Raw genomic sequence first — 19,467 nt, 5'->3', positions numbered from 1 at the left:
CAATTACTAGCTGTGTGATTTTGGGCAAGTTACTTATGTCTAAGGTCATCTCCAGTCATCCTGATCCATTTCTGACCACTGGACCCAGATGGCTCTGGATGAGAAAGTGAGGCTGGTGACTTAGCCCAGCATTCCCCTTACTCAAATCCAATTCATGTGCTTGTCATGGCATCACTTCCATTATATCATGGTCTTCTTGGAAAATGAAGGGCAAATATTTTATTTTTATTATTATTATTATTATTATTATTATTATTACAATTGAGGAAACTGAAGCTGACAGATGTGATTTGCACAAGGTCACATATTGATTTGAACTCCTCTTCCTCATCCCAGATCCAATTACATCCACCTGCCTGGAAAACCATCTTGTAAACTTAGGCAGCAGGGCAGCTAGGTGATGCAGTGGATTGAGCACCAGCCCTGGGCTCAGGAGGACCTGAGTTCAAATCAGACCTCAAATACTTAATATTGGCTTAGCTGTTTGATGTTGGGCAAGTCACTTAACCCCACTGCCTTGCAAAAATTAAAAAAAAAACTTGGGCAGTTAAACATTGATTCCAGTAAGGCTACCCCTACATAGAGGCAACAGGTATAACATCAGATGAAGCATTGGACCTGGAGTCAGAATGTCCTGAGTTCACATCTTACCTTAGCTGTGTGACCCTGAGCAAGTCACTTAACCTTAGTCTGCCTCAGTTTCCTAACTATAAAATGAGTACAATAATAGCATCTACCTCCCAGGGTCATTGTGAGGATTAAGTGAAATAATATTTGTAAGCCACCTTGCTAGCTATTAGACCATGTTTAGAATTCCTTGAAACTATTAGTCATGGAATCAAAGATTTTCAAGTCATCTTGCCCAAGCCCTTTATTTTACAGATGAGGAAACTGAGGCCTAGAGAGCATTCATGTTGCTCAAGACTACATTGATAATAAATGACAAGGGTACTTGGATTCTTGGGCTCCAAAGTTGGCATCATTGCCACTGGGGTACACTGTCTCACAATTTTTGTTGTCCCTCATTGGGGACTCTGAACTGTTTTCACCAATATTACGGACATGTTTCACTACACTTGACTCTGAATGATTTTGAGCTGTTGTAAAAATCAAATCCACCCTTAGAGCACAAATCTTTGCCTTGCTTGTGGGTATTTTGGAAAATCACTCTGTAGACTCCAAAGGAACTCTCAGATGAGTTCCCCCAAAATTTGGCTCTTTGCCCGGAAAAGTGAGTATATAGTAAAAGGGATTATGCTCATTTCTGTAAGTAGGTTGTGGCATTGTTAAATCAATCACATGGCTTGACTTCATACAGCAAATTGATCCTCAGACTACCAAATGCCCACGCCCAATCCTGCCACCAGACCCACTTCAAGATGCAGCCCCTTCTTGACTCTAGTATCTGAATTTGGTTCCCACCCTTCTTGGGCTTCATCAAATGCTCATCTTATCTCTGCTCCCACTTAGTCCTGGAATATGGTCTTGTCTGTAGCCTTCTTTACTCTTGTTAACTCTCCTGTTCTCCCAGAGCCATGTCCTGAAGATAGAGAAACTGTCCATAGTTAGTCTTGGAACATGCTTTAGCCCTAATTCTAATCAATAGTCAATATTGTGCCTCTTGATCATATATAACCTCCCTGTCCCCAAACATAGTTTCTTTCCGTTCCCATGATCAGCCCAGGGTTCTGCTATGAGATGAGCATAAACCTTGGGCATGATTAGTTTCCTTGTCCCTCCATGGGGACAGACTGGACATTTCCACAGAGGCTGTTCGAACAGATCAGTCAAGAGGTGCCCTTCAGACAACACTCTATAAGTAGCTCTCTCTTCCTGTAAAGTATTACCAGTCCACAGTGTTCAGTGTAGGAATGTTTTGATTAACTTTACATTTTGCTATACATTTGCTATTTTGTCTTTCCTGGAGAGAGAAAATAAATGCTTTTAAATGAAATTGAAATTTTAAAAACTACCAAAAGTTCTTATTCCTAAAATCCATAAATTTAAGTTGACCCTTTCTTTCCTGTCCTCTACCTCCTCCTTCTCCTCTTCTTCCCCCTCTCCTCCCCTCTTTTCCTCTTCTTCTTTCTCTCTCTCTCTTTTTTTTTAGGTTCTTTGGCAAGGCAAATGGGGTTAAGTGGCTTGCCCAAAGCCACACAGCTAGGTAATTATTAAGTGTTTGAGACCAAATTTGAACCCAGGTAGTACTCCTGACTCCAGGGCCGGTGCTTTATCCACTATGCCACCTAGCCACCCCCTTTTCTTTCTCTTCATCCTCCCACTCCTTTTCTCATCCTGCTACTCCTCTTCCTCCTCCTTTTTCCTTTCTTTTTCTCCTCTTTTTCCTCTTCCTCTTCCCTTTCTAAGCTGAATTGCTATTACTATAGAAGGCAAATCAAGCTAGAGTCAACAATATAATTTGGTTTGGGAGATAATGGGCAAGACCAGATGTCTCTCCTCTGATAAAAATCTTATACAACTTCTACTGAGCAAACTTTAAATTCTGTTGAATCTTCATTCAAAGCCTTCCACAAACTTGGACCCTTACCTCACTTTTTCAACATTATTATATTACCCTCCTCCATGTATTCCATATTCTGACAAGAATATTCTGCTCAATTTCTCCCTCTGTTTTAAAGCCCATCACAAATGTTGCCTCCTTCATGAAGCCTTCTCTATCCCCAAGATCAGTAGGGCTCATATAGAATTTTCTTTTTCATGACTGTATTTCATTTACATAACAATGTATAATATGTTCATACATATTTGTATCTCGGTCCTCATTAGACTGAACAAAAGCTCTCGGGGGGGGGGGGGGGGGGAGGTATCTCCCTGATACCTAGCATAGTGCTCTGCATACCACAGAGATTTTAATCTGTATTTGAGTTGAATTGAAAAGTCCTTTTTTGGGTCTTGGATTCTGTGACTTGAGTACCAAAAGGTCAAGGGCTTCCTACAGCAACCCTGGATACAAAGTCCAGTGTTCCTCCCCGACTTGTATGAAAAAAGAGGATCAAATATCTTTGAGGGAGTGATTTTTCCCCCATGCACAAATAATTCTGTCCACCATGATCTCAAGACAGTCCTACACCAGCTCCAATGGGCAATATATCTGTACTTATTAATTAGCCAATGACTGGAAGTCTCGGGCTTTGCTCAACAGCAGATTTGTGAGTTAATTAGTCTCATGGTGAGGTTGATTCATTATTTGCTTAAAAAAAGGAAAATTTTCTTGCTTTCTCATAGGAAGGTGCAAAGACACCCTCTCCACAATCACAGGTCCCACTACTCAGAACACATATGGGAGGAATGAAGGAGCTTGGATGAAAGATCCCCTGGCCAAGGATGAGCGAATTTATGTTACTAATTATTACTATGGCAATACTCTGGTAGAGTTCCGGAACTTGGATAACTTTAAACAAGGTAAGTGTACTAGGCTGCCCCAGGTGCTTCCTCCAATGGAAGGCCATGGCTTAGTCAGAGAATAAAATCTACAGAGAGATCAGAAGTTCTTAACTTGACCATGTGAGTGAGTGGTGTGAATCCCTTTAGGATTGGGGCAATCTGAGATGGACTTTTGGCATCGGTGCCTATTTGACCAAGTTTAGGAGGGGTTGATGATAAAGAAACAAAGTTGGGATATACCCTATCAAGCCCTTTGGGGTCTTACATTCTTTGGGGGTAGTATGTTTCTTACCATGATTCTGAACTAGGGTCCTTAAGAGCCAATCAGAGACTCAAGAGGATAATATTGGGGGCAGGGATAGGGTCAACCTTATTTCTCCTAGATTTCCCTTCCTCCCCTTTGGCTTGATAGTGTCTTTTTCTTGATCACTGCATCTTCATGCCCTCACTTATAGGTCGTTGGAGTAATTCTTACAAACTCCCATACAGCTGGATCGGCACAGGTCATGTTGTGTACAATGGGGCCTTTTATTACAACCGTGCCTTTACACGCAATATTATCAAATATGACTTAAAACAACGCTATGTGGCTGCCTGGGCAATGCTCCATGATGTAGCCTATGATGAAGCCACACCATGGAGATGGCGAGGTCACTCAGATGTGGACTTTGCAGTGGATGAGAATGGCCTATGGCTTATCTACCCAGCTCTGGATGATGAAGGCTTCAGCCAGGAGGTCATTGTTCTTAGCAAGCTCAACTCTATGGATCTGAGCACACAGAAGGAAACCACTTGGAGGACCGGCCTCCGGCGGAACTTCTATGGAAACTGCTTTGTTATTTGTGGCGTACTCTATGCTGTGGATAGCCATAACCAGCGCAATGCCAATATCTCCTATGCCTTTGACACCCACACCAATACTCAAATAGTACCAAGGTTGCTCTTTGAGAATGAATACTCTTATACCACCCAAATAGACTACAATCCCAAAGATCGCCTTCTCTATGCCTGGGACAATGGCCACCAGGTCACCTACCATGTGATCTTTGCCTACTGACACCTCCTCCTATGCAAATTGAGGCAGTAAAGGGGCCACTAGCACCTTTGTATGTGTGTGTGTGTGTGTGTGTGTGTATCTGTGTTTGTGTATGTGTGTATGTGCGTGTGTGCCTTAAAGATTATTATTATTTGTACAAATTTGTACAAAGGGTAAAATGACAGTTTGAATCGTTTTCTTAACATGGATTGTAGATCAATCCCTATATGTGCTGGTCTCTTCTATTTTTTTTTTTTTTTTGGTGCAAATGTGCAGTTCTATTTGACCAGTAACCACTCTTCCTCTAACTCTAACCCCTCCATCTCCCATTTCTTATTCCCAGTTTGTAAAAACAGAATTGTCTTCATTAGATAATATAATCCATCTGGATCAAGCAAGAGGAGAGGAAGAAAGAGGTTCGAGTGGAGAAAAAATAAACTAAATATATATAAAGAATGCTTTTTAACCATGAAGACTTAAGATTGTGTTTTTAAAAATTAAAAAAAATCCAACCTGCAACAAATACTTTTTTAATAAAAAAGGAAAAAATAAACAAAAAAAATGACTTTTTGCTTAACATGGCCGCAGCTGGCTGTGGATGACTGTAATCATGGATCTCCTTAAAAAGGAGATAGTTGTGGTTCTGCTTGACCATCTTTCACTGAGTAAAATCATTATCTTCACATGAATGACTAAACATAGAATAGACTGGAGTCTATGCTGAAGATTCCTCTGTTTGGGGACATTTGAAAAGAAATGTCAGCCCTTTCTTCCCTCTACCTTTTTGGTACCATCACCTTCATGTATACCACCATGTCAATCCCCCTAGTGTTATCTTGGTGTCACATACATATGTTTTCTCTTTTCTGAGCTCTTGCCTTGATAGGTACCCAGCCAAGAATTCTCCTTCTGCATTCAGAGGAGATTGCTAGTCTTGAAATAAGATTAAGGGAAATGTTTAAATAGCAGGGGAAATATTAAAGCTCTCTTTTCACATATAGAGAAATCTTCCTTAAACAGTTTCAGAGAAAACATTAACCAGAAAAATTAAGATTGACCCACTACAGAAGATGAAGGCAGAGCTGGGCAGAGACATAAGATGAGAGGAGGTCTACTGATTGTATCCTCTTGAGGAAGCAACTGAACACTCTCTGTACCCTGCCTGGTCCTCCCTGCCATTCACAAACATTCACCGAATGATTTTTCTACTAAATGAAGGCTAGCATCCACCTCATTTCTCCATATTCATTGACCAGAGCTCAGCTTCTCAGCTTCTTTTATGGATATATTGCTAAGAAATAAATATCCACATGATTTTGCCTTAGATTCGACCTTTTTGTTTGGTTTGGACTTCTCTGACTGCCCAAAATATCAACAATAACAAGCTATATTAATACATGGAGCTTTATAGTCACAAAAAACTTTTTAAAAACCATCTCAAAATATTTTTAATTCCATTCATTTCCAATTTAATAAACATGTATTGAACACCAATGCTCAATATGTACCTCTGTTGCATGATGGGCATACAATTCAACCTTCAAGAATATATGTCCTATTTGGGGGAAACAATGAGCACACAGACAAAACAAATTAATACAAAACATTTATTTAGTGTGGGAAGTTTAACACCTGCAGGAGGCAACACCTGAATTGGATATTAAGGGCTTTAGGGGTTGCAAAAAGCAGGTCATAAAAGAGTGTTGTAGACATGGAAATGGGGGCACCTGCATAAAGAGAGAGAGAGGAAATGGCATATGGAATCTCTCAGAAAAACCGGAAATCAGGCTACCTTGATTGAAACACAGAATCCATGAAGGGGAGGAATCACCCTGAAAATCACCCTGTGTAATCATCTTGTAGAGAAAAGTTGGAGTTCAGCTTTAAAACTCTGATCTTATAGACAGGCAAATTGAAGCTCCAAAAGTTTGAATTGCCCAAGCTCATACAGCTGTTACATTAATTGTAGGCCTGTTGAGCTCTAAGTGAGAGCTGTAGGTATTTCTGAGACATGATGGAAGCAGAGACCTCAGAGACTCACAATTAGAAATGAGCCTGGGGGCACTATTCCAGAATAAAGGTTACCAATTTGGATCCTCCTTTCTGGCTAGAATTGGGAAATCTCAAAATTAATTTAGCTTGGTTGAGTCAGTATCAATAAAATGAGATGAGTTGAGGCCACAAATGACTATTGACTTTAGAAATCTTGGCAGAGACCCAGGTATCCATGGCCAGGGGACCCTCCCTTTCTGGCCTACCACTTCCTTCACCCTCACAGGCAGAGTTTTTCAAAGAGATTTGAGAAATGTTTTCAGAATCAGGCCACCATGAGGGATATTGGAGGGAAAATGAAATCAAACCTTGTAAAAATTAATGTTGCTTTTACTAGATATTTTTAAAGAGGAAAAAAAGGAAAAGTGTTAAATTGAGAAACTGGAAACAACATTAGGGCTGTTCAATCCTTTTAAAATTTCCAGACCACCAAAATTTCTCCTAAGGACCCTCTCCTTTTCCTGGTCACCCAGTTCTAGCTAAAGGTGGTACTTTAAGAACAGAGTAAAGATAAGAAAGAACAACAGGTTCTGCTCTACTTCTAAAGGAATCAATAACTCCCCTAAGTCACCATCTCAGGACCTTGGCTGCTTCCACTCCAGGAGTCTTCATCCATTCATTCATTCACTCATTCCTTTCAACAAATATTTTATTAGGCATCTACTACAAGCAATTAGTATGCCATTACAGGCTCTCCAGAGAACTTACTCCTAAAAGGATAGATTATGTCTAAGAGATAAAGGTAACAGGGAACATGGGGAAGGGGGAAAGAAGAGTTGGATAGGCTTTTCCTGGGGATAATTAGAATGAATGAAGGCTCTCCCGTTTCTCACCAATTCTATCTCTAAGTCTCCTCTCTAAACGCTCTCTTTCTCTCTCTCTGACTCTTGTCTACTACTCTGGCTCCAGATTGAATCCTTCTCTGAATTGCTTTCTCTAGGAATGCAAATTTGCATCTTCTCTGCAGTCTTAGGGAGTTTTCTGGGATCACTGAGAGATAAAGTCAAGCCAATATGCATTTTTAATAACATACTCTATGCTAAGCACTATGGCATTTTATAAAGAAAGTCATGATCCTCTCAAGGAGCTTAAACTTTCCAGGCTCATGTATGGGGGTAGGGCTCAACTCTTAGATCTGCTCTCTCTATTTATCATGACTGTGTGAGAAATACACATATGCCCACATATACAACACATACATGCACACACATACACTCACACACATACATCAACCTAACCCCTTAGAACTGATAAGAAAATCTCTAAAGTTCTCTAAAACTATTGAGAGCAGGGGCTATCTTTTGTCTTTCTTTGAATCCCCAGAGCTTGGTGCAATGTCTAGCACATAGCTGTTGATTAATAAATGCTTACTGACTAAGTTGCAAAGTAGGTGCAAGTCTACTTTGGTAGAGGGCATTTTCTACATCAATGAAATCAAAGATCTGTCTGATCTCCCCACACATACACACACACACTCACATAGATATAATGTGTACACATTATGAATGTAAGTTGACTTTGGGACATGCCCATATCATTAAGATGAAGGTACTAATGAAGAAGATGGTAGAGAAGGACCAGGGAGAAAACATTATCTGCTCCCTTCTGTATGGGGAAGGGAAGAATTCATGACCAAACAAGATAGGGAGCATTACAAAATATAAAAGAGAGCATTTTGACTATATTAACTTTAAAAGTTTTTGTATAAGGTGCGGCTAGGTGGTGTAGTGGATAAAACACCATCCTTGGAGTCAGGAGTACCTGGGTTCAAATCCGGTCTCAGAAACTTAATAATTACCTAGCTGTGTGGCCTTGGGCAAGCCACTTAACCCCATTTCCCTTGCAAAAACCTAAAAAAAAAGTTTTTGTACAAATAAAACTAACGCAATCAATGTCAGGAGGAAAGAAGAAATCTGGGAACAATCTTTACAGAAAATGTCTCTGATAAAGAACTAATTTCTTAAATGGTCTCACATCCTCAGATTTATTAGAATATTGTCCTTATTCTTAGTTGATATATGGTCAAATAATATGAACAGCCAGTTTTCAGATGAAGAAATCAAAGCTATCTATAGGTATATGAAATGCTCCAAATCACTTTTGATTAGACAAGTGCAAATTCAAACATCTCTGAGGTACCACCCCACACCCATCAAATTGACTAATATGACAAAAAAGGAAAATGGTAAATATTGAATGCACTATTGGTAGAGTGATCTGCGAATTGATACAACTGTTCTGAAGAGCAATTTGGAATGATGCTCAATGGACAACCAAACTCTGATACTCTTTCATCCAATAATATCACTACTAGGTTATATCCCAAAGAGGTCATTAAAAAAGGGGAAAGGACCTATATATATGTGAAAATTTTTAGAGTAACCTGTTTCATGGTGGCAAAATATTGGAAACTGAGGGAATGCCCATCAATTGGGGAATGACCTAACAAGAGGCAGAATAGGAATTCAATAAGAAATGATAAACAGGCAGATTTCAGAAAAACCTGGAAAGACTTGGACAAACTGAAGCAATGTGAAATGAGCAAAACCAGGAAAACAATGTACACAGTAGCAGAAGGACCTGCTTTCAAATTCAGCCTCAGAAACTGACTGGCCTAGTCAAGTCATTTAGACCTTTTTGCCTCAATGTCCTTATCTATAAAATAAGCAGAGAAAGGAAATAGCAAATCAACTCTAGTATCTCTGCCAAGAAAACTCCAAATGGGGTCATGAAGAGTTGAACACAACTCAACAATAACAACAACAAAAGACACATTAACATTAACTATTTCCTGGGACCATTGACAATGGATATAAAGTGACTCATAAAGCATTAAGGAAGTGTGAGTTAACTTTGAGAAGTGAACAAGCATCCTTCCCAGAATGTATCCAACACTTGCTCATTAATGTGTTCTATGTATCTATTCCAAATCACTTGTATCTGAGTGTTATTCAGGTATTACGTCATTTTTATTGATACATTGAATTTATAATTTTATGGATACACTTAATTGAGAAAAACAAGTTATTTTGTCATACGCCTAGGATCCAGGATGAGCAGGTAAGGCAATGAGTGCCCCTCTCATTTGGGTCTTTCCTGAAAGTTAAGTATGACCATTTGGAATAAGGATAAAAAGGTTGCTCAACGATCCCTACTATTTGATCCAGGCATCCCACTGCTGGTCATATATGCCCCAAGAAAATCAAAGACTGAAAGAAAGATCCCATATACATCAAAATGTTCATAGAGCTTTTTGTGATAGTAAAGACTTGGAAATAAAATAAATGCCCATTCATTGGGGAATGACTAAAGCAATTGAGGTAAATGAATAGATTAGAATATCACTGTCATAAAAACCAATATAAACAATTTATAGAAGGATAAAAGGGGGTATAAACTGATTCAGAGTGAAGTAAGCAGAACCAAGAAAATGATATATAGTGAATACAACAATGCAAATGGAAAGGGTAACAATAATAACAAACTAAATGTTTTATAATTATAATGACCAAGCTTGGTCCCTGAGAAGAGATGAGGAAATGCCTCTCTTTCCCCTTCCTTCCATCCAGACATAAAAAAAAAATGGATTGGAATGTGACCCATACTGCTAAATTTGCATTATATGATGCTTAGTTTTGTGAGTTGCATGTTTTTTTTCCTTTTAAAAGTCTTAGTAAGGGGAAGCTAGGTGACACAGTGATAGAGCATCCTCTCTGGAGTCAGGAGGACCTGACTTCAAATCTGGTCTCAGACACTTAATGATTATCTAGCTGTGTGACCTTGGGCAAGTCACTTAACCCTATTGCCTTGCAAAAACCAAAACCAAAAGCCTTGGTTACAAGGTATAAATCTCTGGGTGAGAGAATAGGGTAATGTGTATTTGGAAATTATAGTTTAAAAAACTATGATTGTAAATATGGTTATCTGTATTACTAGTTTATAAGTGTCTCTTTTTTTAAGCAATTGGGGTTAAGTGATCTGCCTAGGGTCACAAAGCAGTGTTAAATGTCTGAGGTCAAATTCAAACTCAGGTCCTCCTGACTCCAGGGTCAGTGCACTCTCCACTGCAGTCCCTAACTGTATGTATTAGTTTATAAACTTCTCGCAGGCAGGGACCAACTCTTATGGGGAATTCAGAGGGAAAGGTCTTTGCACTTATGGAGACAGGATGAATTATAACCTCTCATTTATGAGGGAGTAAAGACTTGGGCCTCTGAGTGGTGGAGATAAGCTGAAATTAACTGCTCCAAATGTGTCCAAAAGGAAAGGAGTGTGGTCCAGATGGAGACCTCTGGATATAGCACAGGATAGCCAGCAAGACCATGTGGTGATGGGGTCCTTAGATTCAAGCTTTCAAAGAGTCCTTGAAGACCTTCCAGGCACCCCCCCACACACACACACCCCATTTATAGCAGAGGAAATGTAGAATGAAAGACATCTAAGATTTCACAGATAGTAACTGACAGAGACCAGATTCAAACCTGTGTCTTTAACTATAAATCCTGAGTTCTTTTTCAAGGTTTGAATATACAACTGGTTATGTGAAAATTTTCTGAAGGATTGTCCAAAATCTTCTCAAGTTTCAGTATTAATGATATAGAGGGAAGAACATTAGACTCAAAATCAGGAGAAAACTAGGTTTGGATCCCATTTGTGACTCTTTATAGGTTTGTAATCATGGACACACCTCTTATTTTCCAGAAAAGTCAGTTTTCTCATCTATAGAATGGGGATGATAAAATGTAAATGGTTCTAGTTTTTATTATTGTTATTACCACTGAGAACATTATGCCAACATTTAAAGACAGAAATCTGTTAAGACAACTAATCCAGAAATCTGGCCAGGGAGTGATCCGAATCCATGAGAAACTTTAAAACCAGAAAGATGGGGAGAAGCACAAGGCATCAGTGACTAACATGCCCAGGTGTGGACAATGATCCATGCCATTAATTACAAAAAAATCTCTTCACTAGAAACTTCTCTCCAAATTGATGTTAGATGTGCCTATATCTTCATGGCCCTGTTTGGGTTTTTTGGGGAAAAATATTGGAATAGTTTGCCATTTTCTTCTTCAGTTCATTTTATTTTATTTAGATTTTTCAAGGCAATGGGGTTAAGTGGCTTGCCCAAGGCTACACATAGTTATTAAGTGTCTGAGGTTGGATTTGAACCCAGGTACTCCTGACTCCATGGCCAGTGCTATATCCACTGCGCCACCTAGCTGCCCCTCTTCAGTTTATTTTATAAGGGAACTGAGGTAACCAGCATTAAATGACTTGCCTAGACTCACACATCTAGTAAATGTCTGAGGCTGGATTTGAACTCATGATGAGTCTTCCTGATATCAACCCGTTAATGACTAATATTTGAATATGGTCCTTGAACTAGTTCACATCAATTTATTTTCATCAAAGTCCAATAAGACAAAAGTCAAGATATGAAGGATAAAAAACATCCATCTATTTTACTATCATCTATCCATCACTCTCTATCTTAAGCCCCAAAATAGTAGAAAAATATGAAAATTGGGGTGGTTTAAATGACATATCAGAAACTTGACATAGTCAGGAAAATATATGCTAACCATGCTTTTTAACTGGTGGGAGTGGGGAGTGGGAGCAGAGAAATATCCCAGCAGGGATCAATCAGAGACACCAAAGGACCTTCAAGAACATGACATGTCTCCTAAATCAATGAAATGGATAAGACCAGTTGCTTTCCCTGGCCTGGTGCCCACAGACAGTGAGCAAAACATGATCCCTTATCAGGCCAGAAATTTTAACATGAAATATGGTCCTACTGGATTGCTGCTGCGTGTAGACAACACTCTCGGTAGTTATCCCATTCATTCCATCCTTTGAGCTGTAGAATCATATTTCACTGAAACATTCTCTCTCTGACAATGTTCCTCCTCCCTTCTAGTGAATAAAACAATTCTCACGAAAACTGGATTGTGTTGGAAAGACTTTCCATTTTATACCCTCCCACCATCATGACACTTCCTGCAGTTGTGGGAATATAAGTTCCTGGTAAATGTCTAGTATTCAACCATTTGCTACAGAAGTCTCAGAAAGAGGAGGAATCGTATTACAATATCAATAGCTCCCAACACAAGTTGGGAAAAACATGAGTTGGAATGGATAAAAGAGACTCCAAAGAACCAAGAAGGCAAAATGCCTTATGTTTTCTTCATGAAAACCTGCCAAAGTAAGTCCAAGAAGCACCCAAGATCCCTTACCAATTTCTCATAGTTTTCCATAAAATTTTGGAGAGATGGAAGACCAAGTCTGCAGAAGAAGTCAGGGTTGGAAGGGTACAAAGAACAACAGAGCTTGAGATGAGAAATTGAAAAACCACATCCTCCCAAAGGTGATAAGAAAGGAACTCTCATCAGCTCTAAAAGACCACCTCCATCATTCTTTTCCAGGCCCTTTTCTTGATGATACTATTAAGACACTGATAGACCTACCCTCTGAAGAGTGGCCAAAGATAACTTTATGAAGATAAAAACAGCTAAGCCAAAGTAGAATTATGATGGGATATTGCAGCATATTGTATCAAGAGCAAGGATAGCATGGGAAAGAAGTGCACTGAGAAGCCAACATGGTCAAAAATGGAGGAACCTAATTAGGAGGAAGAGGAAGAAGAGGAGGAGGAAGAAAAGGAAGGTGGAGAGTCAATATCCTCATGTAAAGATGTGGGTTGTGAAAGGTGAAATTTTAAAGACTGAAGTATACCATGAAAGTCATCTTTTTACTTAGAATGGGAACTCAAGTGGAAAGACAAATCTATTTGAAACAATCTGTGTTTATAAAGTAACCTCACTATACTCAGAGACCTCATTTTCATTCTCCCATCTCAGGAAATAAAAGCTGAAGAAAAAATAATGGAAAGGGATGAAGCAAATTGCCTTCTAAGTAGAATTGTCCTGGGCTGTTTTCAACAAGATCTCAGTGGAGCACTCTGTTCCTGAAATATGGCCTGGATAGAGCATCCTAAAGGAAGTTCACTGAGCCCAGAGGACCCATATTCTAGCCAATGGCAGCAACAGGGCCAGCAGGCAGATGAGACTGTCTGGTGAGCCTCTCAGATTGGAATAGTGAACTCAGTTTGGAGAGGTAGGGGAGCTTCAGGTGGGAGGACAATGGACTGGACAGGCAATGATCAAGCAAGAAGTGGAATATCTACTCCCATTGGAACCACTCAGTTTTCTTTGCAATCCAAATCAAGTCATTCTGTCTCTTGAGGTCACAAGCTATATCTGTGAACAGAATCATAGAACTATAACACATTAGATCTGGAAGGCAGCTCTGAAATCATCTTGCCTAGTCCCCTTATTTTATAGGCAAAGAAACAGACCTAAAGGCAAGAAATGACTTGTCCAAAGTCATATACATAGCAAGTGATAAAGTCAAGACTTATGACTCGCAAGAAGAATTATACCATTCCATTTTACAAAGAAAGTTTTATTGATACATTGTGGTTCAAATGCTATATTTTTGCAAGCTGGCACAAATGGAGGTGTGCTTCTGGAAGTAGGCCCCTCATCAAATGAATACCATTTCAGTCAAGTGAAAAATTTGAGGCATTTAAAAAGCAACCATAAATATGCTTGGGAAAAAAAAAGATGACGTAAAGAAGTGTGAGAACCCAATTCCTACCAACTCAGGATAGCCAATTGTTAAATGTGTGAACATTTGCCCATCAGAAATTGGCAAATGGTATACCTCTGAGTTTGATTTATGATTTTATTGATTATATCAACTTAAAACTATGGGGGGAAATGTAAATGATGTATTTGAAACTGAAAAGTCTGTCTTTTCTACATTTCCCCCCCTGAAAGCTGGTTGTTAAACATTTACAAGCATATCCCTGGATGATCACAGAAACGCCAGATAACTTCTGACTGAAGCTAGGCTACAGAAAACAAACTCCTGACTCTGTTTCTCTGACTTTCTCTCCATAAGAATATATGTTCCATTTTACAGATTCTGCTTTGTTTTGTAAGAAGTAAATCGATCCTTGCATTTGACAATGCTGGTATGACCATAGTAACTGTAGTTGATTTCTCAGCAATCGATTGAAATTCATTTATCTTATCAAAAGGGGAGAAAAGGACACTGAGAACTAACTGATAAAGAGAAAAGAAAGATCTAGACCCAGAAAAGTAAGAGGAAGAAATGGAAATACCGAAAGACATTGTAGTTATTATGTACTGAACAGAAAGTAAAAGAGAATGGAAAAGACGTTATCTTGTCAGTGGCATTCTAAACTTGGATTAAATTTATAAGTGGAGGTGGTACTTTAGAAGATGATTCAACATAATACTTTTTTAAATGGTCACCTCTGCTTCTGGAATAGTAGAAAGAGCAATGAGGTCTGGTTGGCATTAGAAATGGTCCCAATGCCAACTGGGTTGCTTACTCCCTGAATAAATTTAGGCAAGTAACTTGGCCTCTCTGAGCTTTTGCGACTCAAATGTAAAATGAGAAACTTATTTTATTCAATCAGTCAGCAAGCATTTATTAAGGACCTACTAGTGACAAATCCTTTGTAAAGTTATGAATACAAAGGCAAAAGTATAATAGCCCTGACCCAAAGGAACATATAAACCACTTGGGGACTTACTTGACTAAATCCCATATGCAACAGCAGGTCTGGTTCCCAGGGACACTCTAGTTATATCTCTCCCTCAGGGCCCTAGGGGTAGTCCTGAGAGTTGAGGGCTATTTTTTCTGATGCAGATGGTTTGAGTCCCCCATTAGAGTGGAGACTCCAATAACAACTGACAAATTACTTCCTCTGAAATCACTGATTAATACAGTGATTAGCATACCAATATAATCTAATCAATTCACATAAAAATAACCTATTACAAAGACATATGTACTGAGAACATATAGCAAGAACAGACACACAAACTCATCTCTCTCAACCCTAAGGGTACATTCTCCCCTCAATTACCTCAGTCCTTAGGGGGAGTGGATTTCCCCTAACTGTCTAAAAGCATTTCCCCAACTTTACTTCTAAATGTGGCACAGCCACTCCAAGGGTCTCTCCTTTGTTTCCACAGTTCGTCCACTATTGAGCTGGGTCAAGTGGATCATTCTCCAGTTCTGCATTGAGGCTTCACTTGACTCAGTTGCTGGCAAACAGGCATGTGATATGGATTTTGGACCTTTTGAGATGTCACAAATAGGAGTGGGCCTCATCTGAGACATTGGCTTGCCTGGTAGACCATGAATTCACCAGCTCCATGGTGGTTCTGGGGGAAAGAGGGTCTGGAGTTCCTTCAGAGGAGTTTACACTTCTTAGTACACATAGCCAGAGAAGCAATAGAAACTGAGTTGCTGCCATAGGGAGTTATTTGTGTGAAAATTCAGAGTCTGATTCAAGAGCCAGTTGAAAAGCCCTTTCTCGCTATAGACAGGAAATGTAGAAGGAGCTTCCATAAAACATGCCTAGAAATAAGCCCCCTGAGCATCCATTGAAGGACTGCAATGGCAGAATACACTACAAGGATGGGGATCTCTCATTAGCCACTTCCTCAATATGTATAAATATATACAAAATAGTTCTAAGGTCTAGGCCAGCTAAAAATTCCATGATCCTTTTTTTTTAAATTTTTGGGTTTTTTGGTATAATAGGGTTAAATGAGTTGCTCAGGGTCACACAGAGTAACAAGGTTGGTACTCTATCCATTCTATTACATAGCTACCCCCATAAGCCTTTATAGTTAAATTTGATTTACACATTTTCAGGAACATGTCTATTGTCAAAGTTTCAAAGGACTATTTGCAGACAGGGAAAATTACTATATAACTTAAGAATTTGGGCAGCCTCTCAGAATTCACTGCAATTAATCCATCAACAGGTATTTGTTTATTATCTACTATATGACCCACAGTGGGCAAGATCCTATGGATTTGACCAAAAAAGTGTTTAGAATAAATGTTGACCATTGGCTGTTCCCCAACCTCTAATGAAGACATGCCTTAAGGGAGGGATAACAGACTCAGAAATGTCAGCCCAGGGACCCAGCAAAGGTTGAGTCTGAAACACTTAGCTCATTACTGGCCAGTTTTTTTCTCGGTGTTAAAGCAGGCTAGCTGGCAACATTAGCATCCTGCAAAAACAGAGGGCCTCCATGAACTAGCATGGTGGCAATTATACCAAGAGGCCACAGACTGGATCTGTTATCCTGGTTTTTCTTCTGGGACAGGGGGATTACCAACAGAATACAACACAGAAGAAAATATCTATTCCTCCCAGATGTGAACCTGGAAGATGCCTTTTCTGGTTCCTCTCGCTTTCATCGACTCTACATTTTTGTTGCTTTTTTTGGTGAGGGATTCAGGATTAAATGACTTGCCCATGATCTCTCAGTGTCAAGAGTCTGAGATCAGATATGAACTCAGGTCTTCCTGATTCCTGGACCAGTGCTCTATTCACTGTGAGTTGCCCCCACTGACTCGACATTTTAGAGGCAAAGTATAAGATCATAGATTTAGAGCTGGAAGAGATCTGTGAAGTCACCCAGTTCAACTCCCTCATTCTACCCAGAATGAAGGCAAACAGAGAAAGTTTAAGATATTTGTCTGAGGTCCCATTGGCAATAAGTGACAGGAATGGGATTTGAACTCAGTTCTTCTAACCCAGAACCCTTTCTACTTAGTTGCATAAGGACTAAACTAAAAGTCACATCAAGAACACCAATACCTGGTGGCAAGCAGCCTCAGAACAAGTGAAATTACCAATCCCTTTTTTCATCTGGAGGCTACATCGGCTTCCTTGGGCATCTCAGATGTGTTTTCTCTCCAGAGATACTAGCAGTCTGTTTCTTAGTTCATCCCTTTCTGATTCAGAACTGCATTGTAAAATCTTTAACAAGTCATGTATGACCTGCTGTGTAGGAAAATGAAATGTTACTCCAGGACTTGGCTCACTGTATTGAGGCAAGTCATGCAACTGGTACAATGGATAGAGCATCAGTCCTGGAGTCATGAAGACCTGAGTTCAAATCCTGTCTCAGATACTTACTAGCTGTAAGACCTTGGGCAAATCACTTAATCCTGTTTGTCTTAGTTTTCTCTACTGTAAAATGAGCTAAAGAAGGAAATACAAAACCACTAACCACTCTAGTATACATCTTTGCCAAGAAAACCCCAAATGGGGTCCAACAAAAAGTTAGACACAAGTGAAATAATTCAGCAACCACAAACAACAAATTTCTATCCAAGATGGAAATGGAAACCAAGACAAGCTAATGGCTACTAGTCAATAATCATTTATCAGATGTCTACTACGTATCAGGTCTAGGCACTGAGAAAAATAAAGAAGGAAACAAAACAGTCCTTGTCTTCAAGGAGCTTACAGTCTACTTGGGGGGAAGGGAATCACATAAGCACCCTCAATCAATCAACAAGCATTGTGGTCTAGAGAAAAAACTCTGATGCTATGCTATGCTTCTCGTTTTAAAAAATTTCTTTTGTGTTTTTCCTTTCTTTCTCATGTTTTTTTTTTTATCCCTCAGTTCTAATTCCTCTTTCACAACATGACTAGTACGGAAATATGTCAAACATGATTGCACATGTACAATTTTTACCAGACTGTTCACTGCCTTGGGGCTGGGGGCAGGAAGGGAGGGTGGTAGAAAAATGTAGCACTCATATATTTGTAAATGGATGTTGGAAAACTACCTTTGCATGTAAATGGAAAAATAAAATTTCAATTAAAAAAAACCCCAAGCATTATTGTATGTGCTAGCTATGCCAGACATTATGTTAGGCATTAGAGAAACAAAGATAAAAGTTCCTGCCCTTAAATAGTTTGTGTTCCAGGGAAAAGTAAATATAAGTTTTAAAAAAGCCACTGATTAATCATTAGGTTGGAAGAAGGAAACTAACACCTAGGAGAATCAGGAAAATCCCTGGTAAGAAGAGAATATTTTTGGAGGAGAGAAAACTTTCTTCTCTAACCAGTGGTTAAAGTGAATTTCCAGATTATAGTCTCCTTGTTGCCAGATCTAATCATCCCGCCCCCCCCCCATCTTCAATGATCTCTATCTTTCTATAGCCTGTGACCTTGTTGATCCCTCTCCTTCACATTCTCTTCTCCCTGGGTTTTCAGGACATCCCTCCCTCCCTCCTGGTTCTCTTCTTACCTGTCTGATCTTTTTTCAGTCACCTTTGTTGAATCTTTATCCAGATTGTGTTTGGGAGCAACTGAGAGTATCCCCCATAGCCTTGTGCTGGGCCTTCTCCCTCTACAGTTTCATTTGTTTTTCTCATTAGCTCCCATGAATTCAATTATCTTCTCTAAGTATATGGTTCTCCGGTCTATTCATCCAGTCCCAGTCTCTCTCCTGAACTGGTCTCTCATCTCCAGCTGCCCAAATTGAAGGTCCCAAAGACTTCTTATAATCAACATGCAAAACCCAAACTCATTACTTTCTGTCAAACGTCTCCCTTCTTCCTAACTCCCCTCTTATTATGGAAGGCCCTCTCATACTCCCCAATACAACTTGGGTGCTCCCCTTGATTCTTCCTTCTCTTTCTGTCCTCCCTGCACCCACTGAAAACAATCTGTTGGCCAACCCTGTCACCTTCACAATATTTCTTTCATATATTCCTTCTTCTTTCCTCTGAAGCAGCCACCACTTTTGGATTATTGCAGTCACCTGCTAGTTGGTATCCCTGCTTAAAGTCTCCTCTCACTGCAGTTCACTCATGAGCTTCCTCAAGTGCAGGTTTGATCATACCATCTCACCTATTCAATAAACTCCTGTGGCTCCCTATTACCTCCAGGATCAAATTTTAAATCTCCTATTTAACTTTTACAGTCCTTCTTAGCAAGGCTCTTTCCTACCTTTTTGATCTTTTAACTTTCTCCCCTCCATGTATGTTATGATCAAATGATACTGGATTTTTTGCTATTTATTGCTTAAGACACACCATCTCTCCAGTTTGTGTAT

General features: G+C 39.5%; 2 protein-coding genes across 3 annotated transcripts in view; one reads left to right on the top strand and one right to left on the bottom strand.

Moving 5' to 3' along the window:
- OLFML2B (olfactomedin like 2B) overlaps positions 1-10,086 on the top strand; it is a 61,478-nt gene extending 51,392 nt beyond the window's left edge. Inside the window, exons 8-9 of the mRNA XM_074221839.1 lie at positions 3,247-3,423; positions 3,861-10,086. Coding sequence (XP_074077940.1) covers positions 3,247-3,423; positions 3,861-4,462 — 779 coding nt within the window. The 3' untranslated portion in view covers positions 4,463-10,086. The remainder of the gene's footprint in view (positions 1-3,246; positions 3,424-3,860) is intronic.
- Positions 1-19,467, bottom strand: part of ATF6 (activating transcription factor 6) — a 281,713-nt gene that overhangs the window by 50,428 nt on the left and 211,818 nt on the right. The gene's annotated exons all lie outside the window — the stretch shown is intronic.

The sequence above is a fragment of the Macrotis lagotis genome, chromosome 2 (assembly GCF_037893015.1).
Source record: "Macrotis lagotis isolate mMagLag1 chromosome 2, bilby.v1.9.chrom.fasta, whole genome shotgun sequence".
Taxonomy (NCBI): domain Eukaryota; kingdom Metazoa; phylum Chordata; class Mammalia; order Peramelemorphia; family Peramelidae; genus Macrotis; species Macrotis lagotis.
This window is presented reverse-complemented; position numbering and strand designations above follow the sequence as displayed.